The following is a 19,938-nucleotide window of genomic DNA, read 5'->3' as shown; positions in this document are numbered from 1 at the left end:
AAAATTCAGATATATAGAGAATATGAAAAGAGTTTTTTTCCTGATCATAAGTTATCATTTCTTGCTCACAGAACTGAGCAAGTGAGTAAACTATTTTGATTATGGGAGATGTATTCATAATTCCTGAATCAAGGAATTTAATGGAAAAATAGAATGACTAGTATGATTCTAAGACCAGAAATCTGTCACAAAGAGAAACTAAAAAGGTGAAAAAAATATTCACAAGTCTAGGTGTATATAAAAAGAGTGAAAGAACACACAAAAAACCTTGAAATAGATTATAAGTAGCAGAATTTGGAGGAAAAGTGAACATAAATTGTGTCTAGTAGAAAAGAAAAAAAAAAATCCTAAAAAAGATGTCCATTCATTTAGTGATATATGGGCCTATATGTCAGATATGTTAAAATGGTCTTATATAAAAATACTTGTTTATTGACTTTAAGCTTGGATAGTGATGCTATATTTATGACATTGGAAGAATACCCAAATCCCAGAGAAAACACTACCCAGGGGTATGTAAATATGAGGGTAATATGTACCAATAAGAAAACTAATTTTATTTTGAATCTATATATGCTCTTACCACACAATTGAGCTCAACAAATTATGAAAACTCACAGAAGGCAGACTGTGATAATGAAGGGAGATAATGAAGGGATTGGAAGAAATGTTACTAAACAAAACATGTTCTATAATTCCAATCAACTAAAAACTTGAAGCGCTCACAGACATATTCTAGATGCCTACGAGAAGTCTCCCAAAATGAAGTTTACTGAAAACTGGTCTAGGTAAAGTGTCAGCAATATTTTAAGTGCAATGTTTAAACATCTGATATCTTTACTTTTTTTATGATATGGGTGAGTTGAATTGAAATTTCAAAAGGGAGCACAAGTTAGCAAAAATAAAAGTTAGGTCAGAAGACAGAGTGATTTTTTGGCGTACACGGACTAGTCTAAATGTTGTATACTACGAAGGCAGCATGGGCTGTGACACTTTTCAATAAATGGTTCCCTTTAATCCTGATTCTAGAAATTCCATGGCTTTAGAAATTTAAAAAGTCACTACGTAAATGTAGTTTTTTTCACTTTATTCGATATAATTTGTTGTTTTATGACACTTTAAACAAATGAAAGAAAGAGTTTCACAAGTATATTTTAGATGTAATTTCATTGGTTATTTTTCTTATGACTGTCTTCAGTTTTTAGGGATTATGTTTTTTGGCAAGAAATCAACAAATTTCCAAATAACATATCCTTATACCTTTATTACTGCATTGCTTAGGCTGATTGGAACTGAATGACATGCTCATTCACTGACAAAAATCGTAAGAGATGATGTTCTAAATGTAGAGCCAATATCATAAGCAAGAATGACTACAAAAATATTAAAGAGTATTATTTTAACTACTGGAGTTTTCCTAAATTATATTCATAATATAGCTTTTATCAGTTACATTACTGAACATAAATTAATTTTATGTTTTTTATTTGCTGAGATTATAGAGATTGTTTACATGTAACTTATTGTGTCATTTGAAAGAATAAATTATTTTAAATAAGATGTACAATACTAAACAAACCCTTAAAATCTTCCTGATAAAAACACAATATTTTTTAAAACTGCAGAAAATATTTTGTGTCCTTTTAATATTATTATTTACAGTGTTGAAAGGAATTATTAATTTTACTTAAAAATTAAAGTGGTATTTTAGTAGTTTTTAATTCCTCTAATAAATTTAAAGGTAAAACTAAGCTGAAATTCATTAACGTTTTAAGGTAAATCTAAATATGGTGTTTTGAATATATGACCATATCCTACATATTTCAATTTATGTCCTCAATCTTTAATGTATCCCTTTGCTCCCCCCCATCACGTATTAGCAAATGATAACTTTATAACAAATATAACAGAAATCAAGCACATAAAGTGCTCATGACTAACTTGGCAAGTATTGATAGATGTGTTCAAAATTACTGACTTTAAAAAATAAGTTTCTTCGTTATTAAATTCATATGTATATTCTTCATGAATTTTTTCTTATACATAAAATAAAAGGAAATGTGACTGTATTTAGGCATTTTGAAAAACCTAAATGTTTGCATACACCTAGTTTCATGTAAAAATTGGTTTCTTGCAGTTTTTAATTTTAACCTTATCAATCGGAGGTATGAAAATCAAAAGTGCTTGGTATAGACAATGATCTTGTTTGTATTTTTAAGCATATCACCATTTTTTTGTCATCAAATGACGGTGTCAGTCCCAGTAGGCTTTTTTAGAGCTTTACAAAAAATAGTTAAATATGGTTACTTCTCTGAACATCAAAGTGTACATTATGTTCACTATAAAATGAAATGCATGTTTACCAAAAGAAAAACTGCAACCTCAATAATTATTTAAACATTCTGATTAAAAGTAAGTAATTAGTGTCAATTTTTAGCTTCTTTAATAATGTAAGGGACTTGCTTTTTTATTTAGAAGATGCAAATATTTCTATTTGTAATACTAAATGACACAAATACTAAAAACTATCATCATATGAATTTAGAGGGCAAAATAGTCAGGAATAGTTTGGGTTTATACTTTGTATTATTAAATTAGCCATAAAATTTACTATGCCTATTATGTTACAGCCATGATGTAATTTTAAAGATAATTGTGAGTCTAAGATGATGTTAAACACTAAAAGCTAATAAAAAACAAATTTAGATGAGCGTATAAATAAAAACAACAAAATAGCAATTTTTCTGCCAATTTTCTGTCCAGGTCATACTTCAACCTAAACCCTAAATTTTGAGCAGTGTAAGCTGGTTAAAACATATAAATAAAAATAAAATTGTTATTAAGAATTATTTCATTTCACATATATAGATAGACAATATGCAAACAAATCTAAATTTTCCTGGTAAAATAATAGATTCATTCTTTTTATTTGTAGCAACACATATAACAGCTAAGAAATTTCATAACCCCAGAAAAGAGATTTGCAAATCAAAATACCAGATTCTTAAGAAGTGCAAAATTTGCAATAAAATGTATGCAGCATTAATATTTTATTAATAAAATTGTTGCCAAGGTTCTTAAAATTAAAAAAAAACATTAAGTGGAGAAAGACATTTGTAGGTGCCTAAAATTCCAATTCTTATATGTAAGCATAATTTCACCAAGATTAGCACTCATTAAGAACAAAGGAAGGTGAGATGATTTTTCTGCTATATTTGAAGTAGCTTTACCTGTTAATATGATAAAAGCAAATATCTGTATTTATTTAGAAATAAAAATTTTAATTAATCATACACCCTTCCACTTTTTGCCTTGAAATTATTAATAATATATTTCTATATGGTAATGTATTTCTATAATGTATATTCTTAATTTAAGTGAAACAATAGTGAAATATACTGTTTAAAATTTTGAAGTTTTACTTTCTGTAATCAAATTTGAAATCCAGAATTCAATTTGAGAGACAAAGACCACATCATAATGCTTACTTATTAAAATTTGATTTTAGGCTATTTTAATTCACTAACGTGTGGATTTGTGAATTAAACTTTAGGATTTTAGCATCCAAATTATACCTTGGATAAATCAATGCTTTCCTTTCTTTAAGTATTTGTACTCTCCTTGTATATTATAACTTTAAAAAATAAAGCAAAATATCAATGACTTATAGGGAGGTATAATTCTTTGGATCTGAAGTACTAATGTACTATATCATGCTGAGGTGATAGAATTTCTAAATAATTTAAAAAGCTAAACACAATACTTCATAAAACACTATTTAATCACTGTTGTCATCACAATGTATGCATCTGAGGAAAGACCCACTCCTTTAATCATATGACTCTTGTTAATGCTCATTATCATTGTCCCCACAAGCAGCCATGGCCTCAATGCATTCAATCCACGCCTTTCACATTATATATAAAAGAGGCTAAAATAAATGTTCTTCTGGTTTTTTCTTCCTTTAAGTTTTTAAAAGCATTTTTTCCTTCCCATTTCATAAGTCATGAAATAAATGATACATCTACAGTCTGACTCATTGTTTGTTTCTAACTTATGGTTCCACTAGAAGATGAAAGAAAACATTATGTAGGATGGATTTGCTATGCAAGATAAGTCATCTTTTGATTGAGCTATTATGAGTTTCCTCTTTGTAAAATACTATTTACGTGGTTTGACCAAGACATTGAATTGCCAGTAGTATTTATCCATTAACTAAAAGGAAAAGATCTCTGCGTAGCAGAGAATAAATGAGATAATTTCATTCCTAAAATCTTCAAAGGAAATATATTACAGAATCTCAAAGAGTTTTTAAATGTTCACAATGATTGTATAAAATAATTTACTTAAAGAATATGGTCTCAATTTTGAAACAGCTGAGTACAATTATCAACGTCTTAACGTTAGAAGAACCCATTATTTTAAATAAATGAAGAATATTGCTGTATTAGATATGTTTCCATAAGAGTTTCTCTGATTCTGATCAAAGACTTGAATCTATACCAACATCTTACTAAATAGTGTTGAATGCTCAAAGTGACGCTTGTACGGCTTTCGGGAGATGGTTGAAGGTGTTTAATATCCTATGATAAAAGGGCCATATGCAATAATGCTGTTATCAATAAGAAAATGAGATCTCTCAGTGACGCAAGTGTCAAGAGAGTTCTTCCACCTTAATTTAATCCTTCAAAAGACACAGAAATCAAGTAAGCAAGAGTGAAATATTCAATGGAAATATGAAGAACACTTGAAAAAATGTTTTTTTTCCCAACAAAAGCAAAAGTTGTGTTTTATTGTCAACAACATCATAACACAGGAACCCTTTTCCTGCTAAGTATATTCATTTTTCCATACTAAAGTGCTGCCTACATCCAACGTCACTTTTTCCTTGTTTCCAAAAACAACCTGAGCTCTATTTTTACCATAAAGTATGGAATGTTGAACTTTACCTCCTCAAAGAGAATACTTTTACACAGCCCTTTGTGTAATACTTACTCAAATACGGTGGTTTGTAAGGCGCTCGCGTATTAGACAGCAGTCCGTCCAGCTCCTTCCTCTCCAGGGTGCTGTGAAGGGCCTTCTCTTTGCCAAAGGTGGAGAAGGACCGCTCTGCCCCAGGCTGAGCTTCCGGAGTTTCAAACACCTCAGTGTCTGGAACAGAGTCCATGCCGGGAACGTGCAGATTGCTGCGATAATCAGCAGCCTGGCGTCCATCAGAGGGGACAAAAGAAGGCATCCAGCACCGATCTGAGTGGCCCAGTGCTTTACATTCCTCAGTGCAGTTGGAGAAGAGATCCATACCTGTAAGCAGAAAAAAGAAACTACAGACGTAGTCTTCACCAACGCGACTAGCTACTCAGTGGTGAAAGATTACGGGTGGCACACAGTGATGGGTGAAGGTATCTTCACACATTTTTCTTGTCTTAACCTGACAGGATCCAAAAATCTCTTTGCCTCATTTTGTTCATCACTTTAAAAGGAGAAAATGACCTGCAAGTGTGAAGGGTAAGACTCTTCTGGCAAAGACGCCTCTGAGTTAGATGTTTCTAAACTACTCAGGGTATTGGGGAAAAAATGTTGGCTCCAGACAACTTAAATAACTAGGAAATGATGAGTAGAAAAAGAATGAACATTTAAAAAAAATCTCTCGTGAAGTCTGTAACGAAGAGAAAACCCAGGTATAAAGGCCTCAAAATCCATATTCCCTAACAATAATAAGTCCCCTGACTTTTTTTTCTTAGAGACAAAAATGGAAGAAATATGCCAAGCAATAACAATGATATTTGCATTGTGAAATCTGGACATGAAACAAAAAGTGAAATTTCAATAGAAATATGACATACACACAGAAAAACCAATAAATGACAAGAATGAAACAGGATTTCACGAGCAGCCAAAAACATGCTCTCTTAGATTCCTAGGAAATGACTTCCTAAAGGTGTTTCTCAATGACACTCTGGTGGTCCATATTACTATAAGCCACTTATCATTTACCACCTTAGACAACCACAGAACAAATGACTGTAATTAGTGAAACCAAGGTAACCAAATGCAGTGTAAATCAACTGCAGATACTATTGACAAACACCTTATTACTTGTTCTATATTGGAGCACACTTATCCTGGTCAACACAGAACTGTTTGCTTACTAATCCTATAATACCAAGATTTCAAATGACAACTTCAAATTTCATTGTCGTTCTTAGATTGACAAGATTAACAAGGATCATCTGATGATGGTCAAGAAAGGTCATTTGATTTCTTAAGCAAAGCATAAAACATTTTTAGCACTACAGAATACTATTTGATATTATACTGATATATATCACTATAGAAACATGTAAACAAAAATAGCATTTTAATGTTTTTCTAAACATAATTACATATTAAATGTTTTAAAATAAGATCAGTTTGAAAAACCAAAATATGAGATATTAGTCTGTAGAGAAGAAATTTGCAAAAGCATGCCTAATCTGGAAAATGTAGGGATTTTTGATTTTTTCTTTTTTTAACCAAGAGAGTAATATTTACTTAATGAACATACTTGATTAATTGGTTCCTTTTATAAGTATCACAAGTGATTTGTGCTCTTGAGCAAGTTTTAGTTTTTAAATTACTGATGGTATTCTGTTATATATTAATTTATGCATGTCTGTGTATATGTTAGTATTGGTATATATTAAATAAATATAATAATTTTCAAAATTATGAACTCTCTACATTATCCACAAGTATTTTGGAGTTAAGAATGGCTAATTACATACATTCTATTTAAAGAAATAACACCAAGTTTCTTATCATATATTAATCTCACTGCATAATGACTTTTTTATTATAAATTAAACCACATAAAAACTAAGTCTGACTTTGATTATAACATTCCATTGATAATTGTCCTGTAGAAGTCTGGAAATAAATTACTGATCAGTGAACTGCTGAGGAACAGAAACGTGAGCTGAAGCTGGGATTCAGGAATCTGACTGAGAACAGCATGGAAAACATGTAAATGTTTCACTAGACACTAGAGAAGCTCAGTCCTTTATCCTATTTCTGTAATAAGGTATGTAGTAAGCAAAGAGAAAGGGAAGGAGAATGTACCTGTAATGTCCGCATTTACATACCAAACAGGCAAGGGCTACAGAACCAGAGAGGAGATTTATATCTCAACACACGACTACAAAGGCTGCCTATTTAACAGACCGATAAGGGAAAAAAGGTTTTTTTGATAGTAGAAACTATCTTTAAGAGTAAAATTATTATGAGCAATTATTTATTTTTAAAATAAATTTAAGTTATATTAAATTTACAAAGTTGATGGAATTATACACAAATATTAAGATAGAATTGTTTTACTGGGTCCCGATAAAGATGGATACTAATGCAAAATTTGTAATTAATACAATTTTTCTTCACATGACTGAGAAATGTCAAATATGCCAAATAAAACCATACACAATCTTTCACATCCTTCTCTGCACATATGTCCAAGTACTCTTCTAATTCTGCATATGACGATTTCACATAGAAAATTTTAATGAACCGGTATGTCAATATTAATGTTAAGATACTGCTTGATTATCTTAGAAGTGAATTTTGATAGAAGTTATTTTTATAGGTAGTTTATATTCAATAGTGTCCATTTTCTTCTCTTGCAAGTCTGTGGTCTTTCTGACTCTTTTAATTATTTGAGTCTGGTTAAAATTCCCTTTGATGATGTAATAAAGTTTGCATGAATTGAGAATGTGTATTAAAAAAATATAGCATGTGTATAACAAAAAAAAGTGAAGAATATAAAGAAGTTTTTTGTTGAAAGAACAATATCACTTGACAGGAGGGAAGAAACTTGTAAATAATGTTCTTAATAAATTTATAGAATAATCCTTTTAAGATGGAAATCCCTTAGTAATAATATACAGCTTTATAAAACTAGAATGAAAGGTAAGGTTCAAATTGTGCATGGATGTCTCACCAGTTTTATCGAAAAGGTAAGTGTATCTATTTCTCATGAAGAAAAATCAGACACACAAAGCTAAAAATATATAAATACTAAATAAATAAACTTCAAATAAGTAACAGAAAAATTAATTGAAAATGGATTTTCATTTGTCCTTCAGATATATAGTTTGCAAGCCACATAAATTCATTCCATTACCAGTTCTCACCTTAGGGACCGATTGTATGACTTACATGATTTTATCTTCTATCATTTACCACTAGTTCCATTGAATATATTGCCTTAATTGCCAAATAAGCATAGCGTATTTAAGTTTTTCTTTGTGGTAAGTGACTCCATGATGCACAGGGATGCCAGACCTTACAGTACTTGGGACATATTAAAATGTATACCGTTCACATTGCTCTTACAATTTTTGAATGGCTCAAATTCAAGGCTCAAGAGTTAGTAAGTTTAACTTAATTTTTTTTTTCTCATTCAAATGCCTTTACTATAGAACCTATGGGATTTGCGTAACAGAAAATTACAAGCCATACCTCATTTTTACAATTTTGCTAATTTCTAAGAAATGTTCCAACGTATATTTTTTACTTGCAATCTCTTTTTCTAGTTATTTATTTTTTCCACTACTCAGAAATAATCTGTTCTGCAAGGCATGACAGCTGATGTGATAGACGGCCTGTTATGCAAAGATATATTTAGACAAATTTTAAAATATATAGTTTTCAATTGGCAAGTAACTTGTCCCTTATAGTCAGAGGTAATGGATATTTCCATTGAGAACAATCATGATTTTAAAATTATTACAAGTGCATTCAATTTATGTTGTCTTTGATGAATGTAATAATATAAAATTATGTTCACATTTCTTTCTCATGCAACAAGCCTTCATAAAAAAGTTTATTTTTTCCAAACATGATAAATTAATTTTAAAGAAAATCAACACTCTTAATTTTTGAGAAAATTTCCTGTCTTCCTTTAACTACTTAACAATGAAAAACTAAGAGATATTAATTGTAACCACAAAAACTGCTACAGGTTTTAAGAAAATATGGTTTAGGAGCAGATATTTATCAACATAATTCACTAATGAAGAAATCAAAATATGGACATCAAAATTTTTTCCCTGTCTATTATCATTCAAAATGTTTGTATTTTCTCCATTTCTCTCAATATTTCACTCATATATTGTTTACAGTTATAAATCTCTCCACATTTTCAAGTTGTAGCTCAGAGATTCACCAGAAAACTGAAAAAGCTTTTGTAAACACTGGTGTAAATTCACTTTATTTATAAGGTCAGCCAATTTGCCAATATCTAAATTTTTACTTAAGTTGAGAAAGGGATATTTGTATTTTATGATAAACCAAGAATTCTCTTGCTGCTATTATAGTAGAACAATCGTTTAATGCATTTCATGATATACTTATCTACTAATCTGAAAATACTGCCAGTCAAATCACTTTATTTTTAAAATTTATAGCCAAATTTTGATCATGTATGATGCATAAATCTCATAATAGTTAATAACTAAACACATTTAGAAGATAAATTCCCTTATAACTGAAAGAAAAATTTATAAAAGAGAAATTTGACAATTTCAGGTAAAGTAATAAGAAACTTAATCACTTATTAGGGTTCTCTCCAACATATTTTTAAAACAGGCAAAAGGTATTAAAATAAATTCATAATTAATATTATTCACTATGTAGGTATTCCATAATTGGAAAAAATATCATCTTAATACTAAACAGATTTCATTAGACATACTTGAAATAATAGTAAAAATTTTTAAATGTATCCTCTTCTAAAATACAAAAAAATTTTATCTTTTAGTCTAATGACATGGTAAATAAAATTGAAAACACATTTCTTTAAAGTCTACTTTTTTTGCTATTTAAGCGGTGATCAATCAGTTTTTCCTCTTGTGATGGTTTATGTATGCATTTACCACATCTTGGACTTCTGCCATATCTAACCAATACATCAATAGAGCACTGAAAAAAACGGAAAGCACCTTGACAAGGCTATAGAAAGAAAGTGCCACAGAGCAGTGGTCAAGGCGAAGAATTTCACACATAGAGCCAGGTGCAGTGGAAAACTGAAAAAGCTTATGTGATTCTCTGTGCAGCTGCCTCCGTGTGTAAAGCCCTTCAGTGAACAAGGTTGGTGACTGCAAATGGCTCATAAAGGATAAAAGCAAGAAGGGAGGGGGGAAGAAAGAACAAAAAAGAAAACTGTTCATAAAAGAATAAATAAAAGACATATCTAAGTAAATAAATACAAAGTAATGTTAACATAGAAAAAGAAACGAAATAAAGAAAAAGGAAGTTTAAACAGGTGAAGCACTACACTAAATAGTGTATATAATATAGTATGGAATGAGGTACAAAGTGAAAGAGAGAATTCAAAATTTCTACCTTTCCAATGTTATTTTTCCTAGATAACCTAACTTCTTCCCCCTAAAACCTAGTTAAGCTGAATATGCTTATTGTATGAAATTTTTTCATATGCAAAATCTAGAAATAGATGTGCTATGAATAATAGTACCTAATTTTGTAAAATTGGAAGATCATCACCTGGATTTACAAAGAAATAAAACAGATTTATTTGAAATGGCTTTAAATTTTTTGACATATTCTAGCCACATGGTGCGAGGTTTGTAGTACAACATCAGTATGGACTGAAAAACAAGCCATTAAGTAAATGCATTTTAATTGTCTGCATTTAGAGTTTTACATTAAAAAAAGGAAACATTTCAAAATCAGTCTTACAACAAAATTAGACATATTACATCTCATTGCAATTCAGCATACAAAGGTGCAATTACTTCTTGATATAAGTGCTTTAGTACAATCCTAAAATAGCTATTATTGTGCTCAGTATGTCGTGGCTGCCCTGTAAATACTAATCACATGCATAAATGGATTGGTAATTCTATAATACTTTTACATGTTTATGAACTTAAAGATATGAAAAAAAATTACCATTTTGATAGAGAAAAATAAAAATCACCTCACTTTTAAAAACTGTTTTCCAGAACGTATTTTAGCATTTTAATTTTCTTTTAAATGCTTTGATCTCTCAAATAGTTGAAAGAAACATTACCAAATGGCAACAGAATGCCTGCGAAATAAAACAGCTACTGGGAAGACCCATTGATAAGAAAATATTCCTATCTATCTTCCAAATTTAGCCCTTTTTGCAGATGTTTATCCGTTTCTCTTTCTTCAGTTAGGTTATTATGGATCATTATGTCTGAGGAACTAAACTAATTGAAATGTTCATTGAGATTGGAGTGCTACAGAAAAAACAAAGGGGGGTGGGTGGGAAAGGAATAAAATGCATCCAAAGAAGCATGCAGCAGATACTCTCTTTTTTACATTAAATATTTTGTTTTAAAAGCTTTAAAAGGCTGAAGATTAAATTAAAAAGTCTGGAAAAAGAATAGGCATGAGCAATTCTAAATGTATAGTTTTTCGAAGATAATAATAAATCATATGCCATATATAGGGCAAAAATGAAAGAGACTTTGTACTCACATATAAACTTCTGGCAAGATCTGGTTTGTTGTCAGGTTCCCAGACACTAAATAGATGCTCTGTTCACTTAGCGTGAAGGCCCGCAAGGGGCAGGGACCTCCGGGGATTCTTGGCAGTTCTCAAGTCTCATTAGGTCTGCATATTAATGACTCGCAGCAATATAAAGAGACCCTTGAGCAGCCTTTTTTCCCTTCCTCCTGCTTGGGTTTCCCAAGGCTAAGGCAGCCACAGACACAGCACACATTAGCCAAGTGAGAGGCTTGTAGCAACCACTGGTGCCAGGCCACCATGGGGTGTACACTGCCCTTTGACACAATGCCTCAGCACCGTTCAGAGGTCCATCAAGTGTGTTAAGAAAAGGGTGCTCTCGAGGACCACTATTACCTTGAAAATAAGAACTCTTATCAGTCGATTTTTGTGTTACTAACCAAAATAAAGGTCTAATCTCAAGTGAGCTGAGTTGAACCCAGAGACAGTCCAAAGATGGAAAGAAGTTATAGAAAGTTGACTAGCCTTTCCATTTCCTCATGTGTCAAGTAAATACAAGACTAGATAGAAAGAGTAAAAAAATCAACAAATACCCTTCATACACAAAATCCAAATGAAGTGAAAAGAAAACTAGAAGTTTATGAAATCATTTTCATTTTAACATACATATTTTATTTCAGGTAAGGGTTTTCTTTTAGTATTAGTTACGAGTTATCAGGATCTTATGAAACGTAAAGGTTAAATTTATATAGAAAAGATGAAGTAAAATAAAGTAAAAAATATAAATCACATTACAACCCCCATCATTGACTACAATTAAGTTCACTGAAGCTCAGATTTCAACTTTGATAGGTTCATAGACTTTTGAAAATATGAGGATACCTAAGACACTTCAGAAAATACACCTTATCACGTTTCCCAATGTCCTGAAGCCCAAGGACCCAAGATTGGAAACCCTGCTTTCAACTTATCAATGGCTATTAATCACTGTTTCTTCTCTCTTTCAATACTTGGTGGTATGCAAAATGCATTGCTCTGGAAGGCAAGAGATTTGGATTCTACTCCCCAGTAATTAATTTATCCTCTTATGACCTTATGCAGGTCAATGAATTTCATTCATTTTTTGCCACTTTATCCATAAACAAGCCTAATCATACCTTAATTGGCTGAAGACTGGGGATTGGATCAAATGAGAGATCTATGGCTTTTTTGTATGCAATGTAATTACATTAAAGAACATTATATAAGAAAGATGTATTTCGTATTCTAACATACTCCTTAGTGAGTTTCTAACTTTAACTCTCCAAAGGAACATTACATTTTTACAATTCTCTTTGATAAAATTTTCAAAATAGGATGACACTACAATTAAACTTACAGAAAATTACCTAGCACATCACCCTTCCTAGATTTATTTAAAGAAAAATAAAACTATAAAAGTCAGCATTTAAATCACACTTACCAGCTGACTGGGCACGGTTAGTAGCGTCATGATCACTGTCTCCCTGTTCACTGTCTCCATGACCACTGTCCTTAGAGCTTACTATGTCAGCTTCCTGGAACGCAGAACTAGAAGTGCAAAAATGAGATTATTAGAATATAAAAAAGGTGAAGAAACACAGAAAATATTCTTCTGCCACCACATGGTCACAGATGGTGCTGCAGACTCATAGACCTGTTGGTTGGCTTTATTTCTGCATCAAGCTAAATTTTATAACCTAAGCCTATCTAACTCTTTAAAATGGAGAATTAGCAGTCAATTTGAGTACTTAAGTCATGTAAAGTTTAGGCATTATTCTATGATTGGAGCTAAGTATATATGCACATCAGTTTCATAAAGGAGATATAAATATACACCTGCAACATTTAGGAAGACTATTAGAAGCCATGTAGGAGTATAAACTGACAAAATATTCAAATATATTTTGTAAGTTGCATATAAGTGAAATAACCCTCTTTAATGTATTGTCTAGGAAACGCAATTATAGTCAGTATTTATGTCCTGCCCTAATTGAAAATACTTTATATATTTTATATTTTAATATTGGATAATATACCTACTTCCTATTTTTACTAGGTTGTGAATTGGCCATACACTAAGCTAGGGAACAAGAGTCCATACCTGTTAACTCGGCGAGGTCTGTCAACTAGATAGCTGAGCTCTGCTCGCTGGTGTTTAGTCTAGGAAAAAAAAATAAATAAATCAAGAGCATTTGAATGCTAAGGGCTTCCTAGTCTGCTTTTGAGGTTTGAGACTATATTTAGCTTAAGTAATTGTATACACTTTTATGAATTTCCAAGCTTTCCTAAGACTTCCTTGTCGTGATTGCTGGGTAAGGGTGGGGTAGATATGCAGAGACACTTGAATCCATATCTCAGTCACTTGTAAAGGTTAAAAAAAAAAAAAACAACAAAAAAAGGCCAACTTTAAATGTTTTTTTTTTTTAAGGAGAGAATGCAAATGACCTCATAGTAAGGGCTAATAAACTATTGTCTCCAACAGAGTCAACCTAGTTATACTCTGCAATCTTTCAGTTGCCTAAAAAAGTGTTTAGGTGCATACTGGTTGACACAAGAAAAACAGCACGCTCAATAAGCAAAAAGTTTGGATATTTTATGGAATTATGTTGTCGTTTATTTTCAAAATGTGCTTAAGATACAAATGAACTGTACAAATATTCATGAAAGTCAAATAATATCTAAGACTCAAATAAAATAACCTGCCAAGAAAGGAGTTCATAATTCTGCCCCCTCCCCCCCAATTTTTTCCCTTTCCAAGGCCCTCTGCATTCTCCTCCCCACCTCCGCCACCCACACCTTTTCCGGTCCAAACTTTCACAGAAACCAACTCTGTTCTCGCCCCCACCCCCACCCTCCAACTTTGCCACTTCTCCATCTTGTAAAAAGAAATCGGAATTGACAAGCCAAATTCTTTTATGAAAGAAAGCCAACAGCAGTGATTTATCCAAAACAGTGGCAAGAAAGTGATTATTAGCTAAAAGATATATTTAAGACAACAATTGTTTAAGCCTTTCATTAGTTTACTCTTACAGGGGGGTTGTGCCAAAGCAACTTCATTCAAATTCACACTGTGTGGGCGCTTGGCTTCAAGAGCGTCTGTAAATGCTGTCCAGAGCAGAACTGAACGCTTTTTTTGCAACCCGAGTTCAGAGGACAAGGATCTGATAACTTGTTCACTAAAACATGCATTTGAGTTTAGACAGCTGTGTAAAGTTAAACAATCTATAGCTTACTTGTACACGCGACTGAAAGCATCGATAAACAAAACAAAATAAAATCAACTTTATTAACGCCTGGGACAGACGCAAAGAGGGAAAGACCTTTGCCAGTGCTAGAAAATCCCCCCCACACACACACACACATTTCCCTCTCCCTTCGCGCACTTTTTTCTTTACCCCCAGGTTTCTGAGAAGGGAAAGGACTGACCCGGGTTAAGATTTTAAAGGGAAGATGGGAGAGCGAAGGAGAGAGGTCCAAGGTGGCAAAGTACCAAGGGGAGGGAATGAAAATTAATGCAGAAGGGTGGAACGCAGAGAATTAGGAACAACGCGAAAGTTAGGTTACACACGAAGAGGTGGGAGAGGGTGACCCCCCATCCCCACCCACACAACGATACAAATAAGCTAATATCCTAAAAATAAATACACAGTGCACCAGAGGTACAAGGGCCGTGCTAGAGGAGGCTTTCTGATGGAGGAGATGAGAGATGGTGGTCCTTTCGCTTCAGCCTTACCTCGTTGGACAAAATGCTTCCGTTGGAGATGATGTCGGGCTGCTGGTCGGTGTAACCGGTGACGATGGCCCCGCAGGGGTTGTGCTCAGTGTCCGTACTCCGGGAAGGGCTGCAGGGCTTAAGGAACATCAGATCGGTCTTGGCGGACTCCGGGGTCAGGCAGACCTGGTAGCAGTAATTCTGGTTGTGGTGGTGGGAGCCAAAGCCCCCGGACTCCTCCACGGGCACCTGGGCAGGGTTACTGGGTACGTTGGAGCTCTGCACCAGCATAATGTCCGACTTGCTGAGTTTCTTCTTGCGCGCCCGGGCTTGGCGGCCACAGCAGGTCGAACCTCCACCGCCGCAGCAGCAGCAACAGAGGCAGCAATCGCTGGCCAGACACGTGTAGATGTTGAGCTTCTTCTCTTTTTGGCAGCGGACGGCCAGCACGATCATGGCCAGCAGGAAGATGAAGGACACTGAGCCCAGAGCAATGATAAGGATGAGGGTGAGGTCTAGCGAGGTTTCCCCGCCGCCAGAGCGGCTGGGTCGCTGATGCTCCCCTGACCCTCCTCCTCCGCCCCCGCCCCCGCCCTGGGGCTCCACTGCTCCATCCACCAGCTGAACGACCAGGGTGGCGGTGGAGGACAGGGGCGGCTGCCCATGGTCGCGCACCTCGATCACCAGCTCATAAGGCCGCTGGGGGTCGCGCTTGGCCGGAACTCGGCGCGCTGTGCGGAGCTCCCCGGTGCGCCAGTCCATGCGAAAGAGGTTCATTTCGTTGCCCCGCACGATGCTATAGGTGAGCCGGGCGTTCTCGCCGTCGTCCGCGTCCACCGCGGCCACACGGGTGAGCAAGTAACCCGGCTCTGCCGAGCGGGGCAGCACCTCGCGCGCCGGAGTCCCGTTGCGCCCTGGCAGGGGCGCCACGATGGCAGGGGCGTTGTCGTTTTGATCCACTATGAGGATGTTGACAGTGGCGTTGCCCGCCAGCGCCTGGGGGCTGCCGGCGTCCCGGGCTTCCACCTGAAAGCTGAAGTCCTTAAGCTGCTCGTAGTCGAAGGAGCGCAGGGCGTACAAGTAGCCGTTCTCAGAGTTGATGGACACGTAGGTGAAAACGCTCATACCCTGGATCTGGCACTCGAGGATAGAGTAGGCAAGCTGGGCGTTGGCGCCCTCATCGCGGTCGGTGGCGCTCACCGCGTAGATGTAGGCGCCCGGCACGTTGTTTTCAGTCACATACACGTCGTAGACCGGCTGGCTGAAGCGCGGCGCGTTGTCGTTCACATCTGACACCTGTACCTGGATCGACTTACTGGTGGAGAGCGCCGGCTCGCCCCGGTCCCGGGCCACCACAGTCAGGGTGTAGGAGTCCCCCGCCTCTCGGTCCAGGGGGGCTTCGGTCACGATGGTGTAATAATTCTTAAAGGAAGACTTGAGGCGGAACGGCACGTCGCCCAGCAGCTCGCACTGCACCTGCCCATTCTCCTCCGAGTCGCGATCGGTCACGCTGAACAGGGCCACCACTGTGCCGGGCGCCGCGCCCTCGCTCACCGCCTCCTTCACAGTGCTGAAGCTGATTTCTGGCGCGTTGTCGTTAGCATCCAGCACTCGCACCAGCACCTTGCAGTGCGCAGGCACGGCGTTGGGGCCCAGGTCCTTGGCTTGTACATACACTTGGTACACTGGGCTCTCTTCATAGTCCAGTTCGCCGCTCACCTCCAGCCGGCCAGTGCGCGGTGAGAGTCCGAAGAGCTCCCGTGCCCGGGGCGAAATGTGGCTGCTGAAGGAGTATACGACCTCACCGTTCTGGCCCTCGTCCGGGTCGGTAGCGTTGAGCTGGATTACGAGCGTGCCTGGGGGCGAGTTCTCTGGTAGGGACACAGTGTAGACGGGTTGGTCGAAAGCGGGCACGTTGTCGTTGGAGTCCAGCACTCGGATGGTGAGTAGAGCCGTGCCGGTGCGCTGCTGCTGGGGGGGCAGGCCCGCTCCCCCGCCACCTCCCCCTCCTTCTCCTCCCCCTCCTCCCCCGTCCACCGCGGTCAGCACGTAGCGGTGCACCGCTTGCTGCTCTCGGTCCAGTGGTTTCTCCAGCACCAGCTCGGCAAATCGGTTGCCATCCCCCTGGGTCTGCACGTCCAGGGAGAAGTAGCTGTTGGGGGTGATCTCATAGTCGCGCAAGGAGTTGGTGCCCACGTCTGGGTCGAATGCGCTCTCCAAGGGGAAGCGGGTGCCTGGCGTGGCGCTCTCAGAGATTTCCACGGTCAGGTCCGGCTCCGGGAAAGAGGGGGGGTTGTCATTAATGTCCAGCACCTCGATCTCCACCCGGAACAGCTCCAGGGGGTTCTCCAGGAAGACCTCCAGGTGCAGGACACAGGAGGGGCTCTGTTTGCAGATTTGCTCGCGGTCGATCTTCTCGTTCACGTACAGCACCCCGGTCTCCAGGTTGAGGTCTAAGTAAGGGGTCCTTGAGTTGGGCACCGTTTGGAATCTGCGAGCCGAAAGTTTTGTAATGTCCAAGCCCAGATCTTCAGCGATATTCCCCACGAAAGTGCCATGTTCCTGCTCCTCCTGTACCGTGTAGTGAAGCTGGGAAAAGACTCCTTCCACCATCCAGAGCAAGGCAAAGAATAATAGCACAATCATCTCCAAAAGGAAAGGAAGTAGCTTCCCGCAGCCAGTCAGCCACCCAATCACCTCCCCCACCACCACGAAAAAAAAAAATCTCAAAAAATACAAATAAAAGTACGCTACGTGGGGCGGGGGGCTCCTGTGGCTTTTTGTCTTTAAAATTCTTATTCCTTTTGCTTCATGTTAGAGCTTCCCCCAATGCAGCCTCATTTTTTAATCTTAGCGCAGGAAGGGTGACAGGCGTCCCCTTTCCTCATCTGTAATCTTCCCACTGACCAATTAATAAAATAATGATAATACAATAGTCAGCGTCCTTTATTCCGACAGTCTTGGCGCAACGCGGCGCTGGCAAATCCCAAAGAGGAAATTTCGATATTTCAAGACTGTCCTCGGTTTGTCTTCTTGCTGATGGGAGGAGAATGAGGAGGAGGAAAAGGAGGAGGAGGAGGAGGAAGATGAAGAGGAAGAGGAGAAGGAAGAGGAGATGCTCCTGGCACCGCTAAACATGCCTCTTAACATCAACCGCTGGCAAATGCAAAAGGGCTTAAAAACAGCGAGAGAATTTTGTGCCGGAAAAGCACAGAACGGCTCTGCAGCATAAAACTTTCATTCTCTTCATTTCTCCGGATGGATGTTCTTCTTGACATTTTTTTTCCTCTCTCTATTTGTATTTTTTGTCTTTCACCGTCTTGTCTCCCTCTGTCCTCATCTCCACCGTCAGTTGTCACTCTGTAAGTTTAATGAGCAGTTTCTTTTCTGTTGTTTCCTTCCCAAGCCTCTTTCCCTCTAACCTGTCTTTTTTCCTTCCAGTCTTTCCTTCCTTCTGCTTCAGCCTCTGAGCCTGTGATCTCGGCTGGCAGTTTCTGAGCTCCGAGCGCTCGGCTTCTCTGTTTTTGCGCAGCGCCCTCATTCTGCCAACCAATCACCCAGGAGCACCACCCACCGACCTGCCGCTGATTGGCCAAGCAGGCTGTCAAACAGACACGTCACGAGGCAGCCGGGCGAGGCGGAACAGAACCCTCGCCCGGGTTGCTGGGATGTGTGTGAGTGTGAGAGCGAGAACAGCCCCGCAGGTCCCGAGGCGCTGGCTGGGGACTCTGCCGCGGAAAGTTCCCAGTCCCCAGCCGCAGGTAATGAGCAGGGAATAGAGAGGTTCCCCTGTTTGCATCAGCAAATGCGAAAACATAATAGCAACAGCTGCGGTATCCTCTCCTAGGAGCGGGGTTTCCAGTGATGCTAACATTCTTTTTCCTTTAAGGTATTTTCCCTGCTACGGATCATGGAAATAAAGCACGGAGAAGGGGAAAAAGTTGTACAGGGGCCACTAATTGGCAGACGTTATCTAATTAAAGGACCCGAGCAGAGATCCGTAGGACATGTAAGAAATCTACATAATATGGCATGTGTCACTCTAAACGTGAGGGTCCGGAGGGGCAATGTGGAAAGGAGCGGAGCAGCTGGAGTGGGGGGTGGAAGTGGGTCCTAAAAAGCGGAGGGATTCATGCTAAGCGATGTGGACCGACAGCTTCTGTAGACGTGGAGAAGCGTTAGATCGTCAGATCATCTTCCCTCCCTAAATATTTATCCACAAAATTCTCAGCAAGTAGATTAACTCGCTTGGGGGCCTGGCTTTTAGCTGTGACTGCGCGGATCAATGAGGAGTTTCATTGGAGCTGCTTCCTTGGAGCCCGCCATCCTAGCGGCCGTCTCTCGGGCACTCGGCGCTGAGCACCAGCAGGCGCTGCAAAGCGCCTCTGATATCCCTGCGCCTCGTGCGGCCGAGTGCGTCGCAGCAGTTGGGAGCTCCGGCTATTTTCTGATTTTTTTTTTTTTTTTGACAACTGGAAACCTACACTCCCCACTCCCACCCCCGCATAGTAGACTGGGGCATCGATTTCTGCCCAGCCTGGGGTCAGCCCGCTCGATGAGGATGGCGGGGCGGATGCGAACGCGGGCGGGGTGGTGGTGAGGGGCCGTGCACACGCGGGGCCCGAGTGTGTGCCGCTGCGGTTTCCGTGAACACGTTTGCACATGCACGGTGCTCGCATGCATCCTCCCTGTCCGGGTGCTGAGCTTGGGTAAGCCCCAGC

The 19,938-nt window shown here is 38.2% G+C and overlaps 1 protein-coding gene across 2 annotated transcripts in view; it reads right to left on the bottom strand.

The window, feature by feature from the left end:
• Nucleotides 1–18,711, bottom strand: part of PCDH10 (protocadherin 10) — a 40,545-nt gene extending 21,834 nt beyond the window's left edge. For both annotated transcript variants that reach the window (XM_012640394.1, XM_012640393.1), the window contains exons 1-4: nucleotides 15,239–18,711; nucleotides 13,607–13,665; nucleotides 12,947–13,053; nucleotides 4,996–5,301 (exon numbers count right to left, since the gene is read on the bottom strand). In XM_012640394.1, coding sequence (XP_012495848.1) covers nucleotides 4,996–5,301; nucleotides 12,947–13,053; nucleotides 13,607–13,665; nucleotides 15,239–17,863 — 3,097 coding nt within the window. In that variant the 5' untranslated portion in view covers nucleotides 17,864–18,711. The remainder of the gene's footprint in view (nucleotides 1–4,995; nucleotides 5,302–12,946; nucleotides 13,054–13,606; nucleotides 13,666–15,238) is intronic.
• Nucleotides 18,712–19,938: the final 1,227 nt, after the last annotated feature.

Source organism: Propithecus coquereli, unplaced genomic scaffold (genome assembly GCF_000956105.1).
Source record: "Propithecus coquereli isolate 6110/MARCELLA unplaced genomic scaffold, Pcoq_1.0 Scaffold151, whole genome shotgun sequence".
NCBI classification, from domain to species: domain Eukaryota; kingdom Metazoa; phylum Chordata; class Mammalia; order Primates; family Indriidae; genus Propithecus; species Propithecus coquereli.
This window is presented reverse-complemented; position numbering and strand designations above follow the sequence as displayed.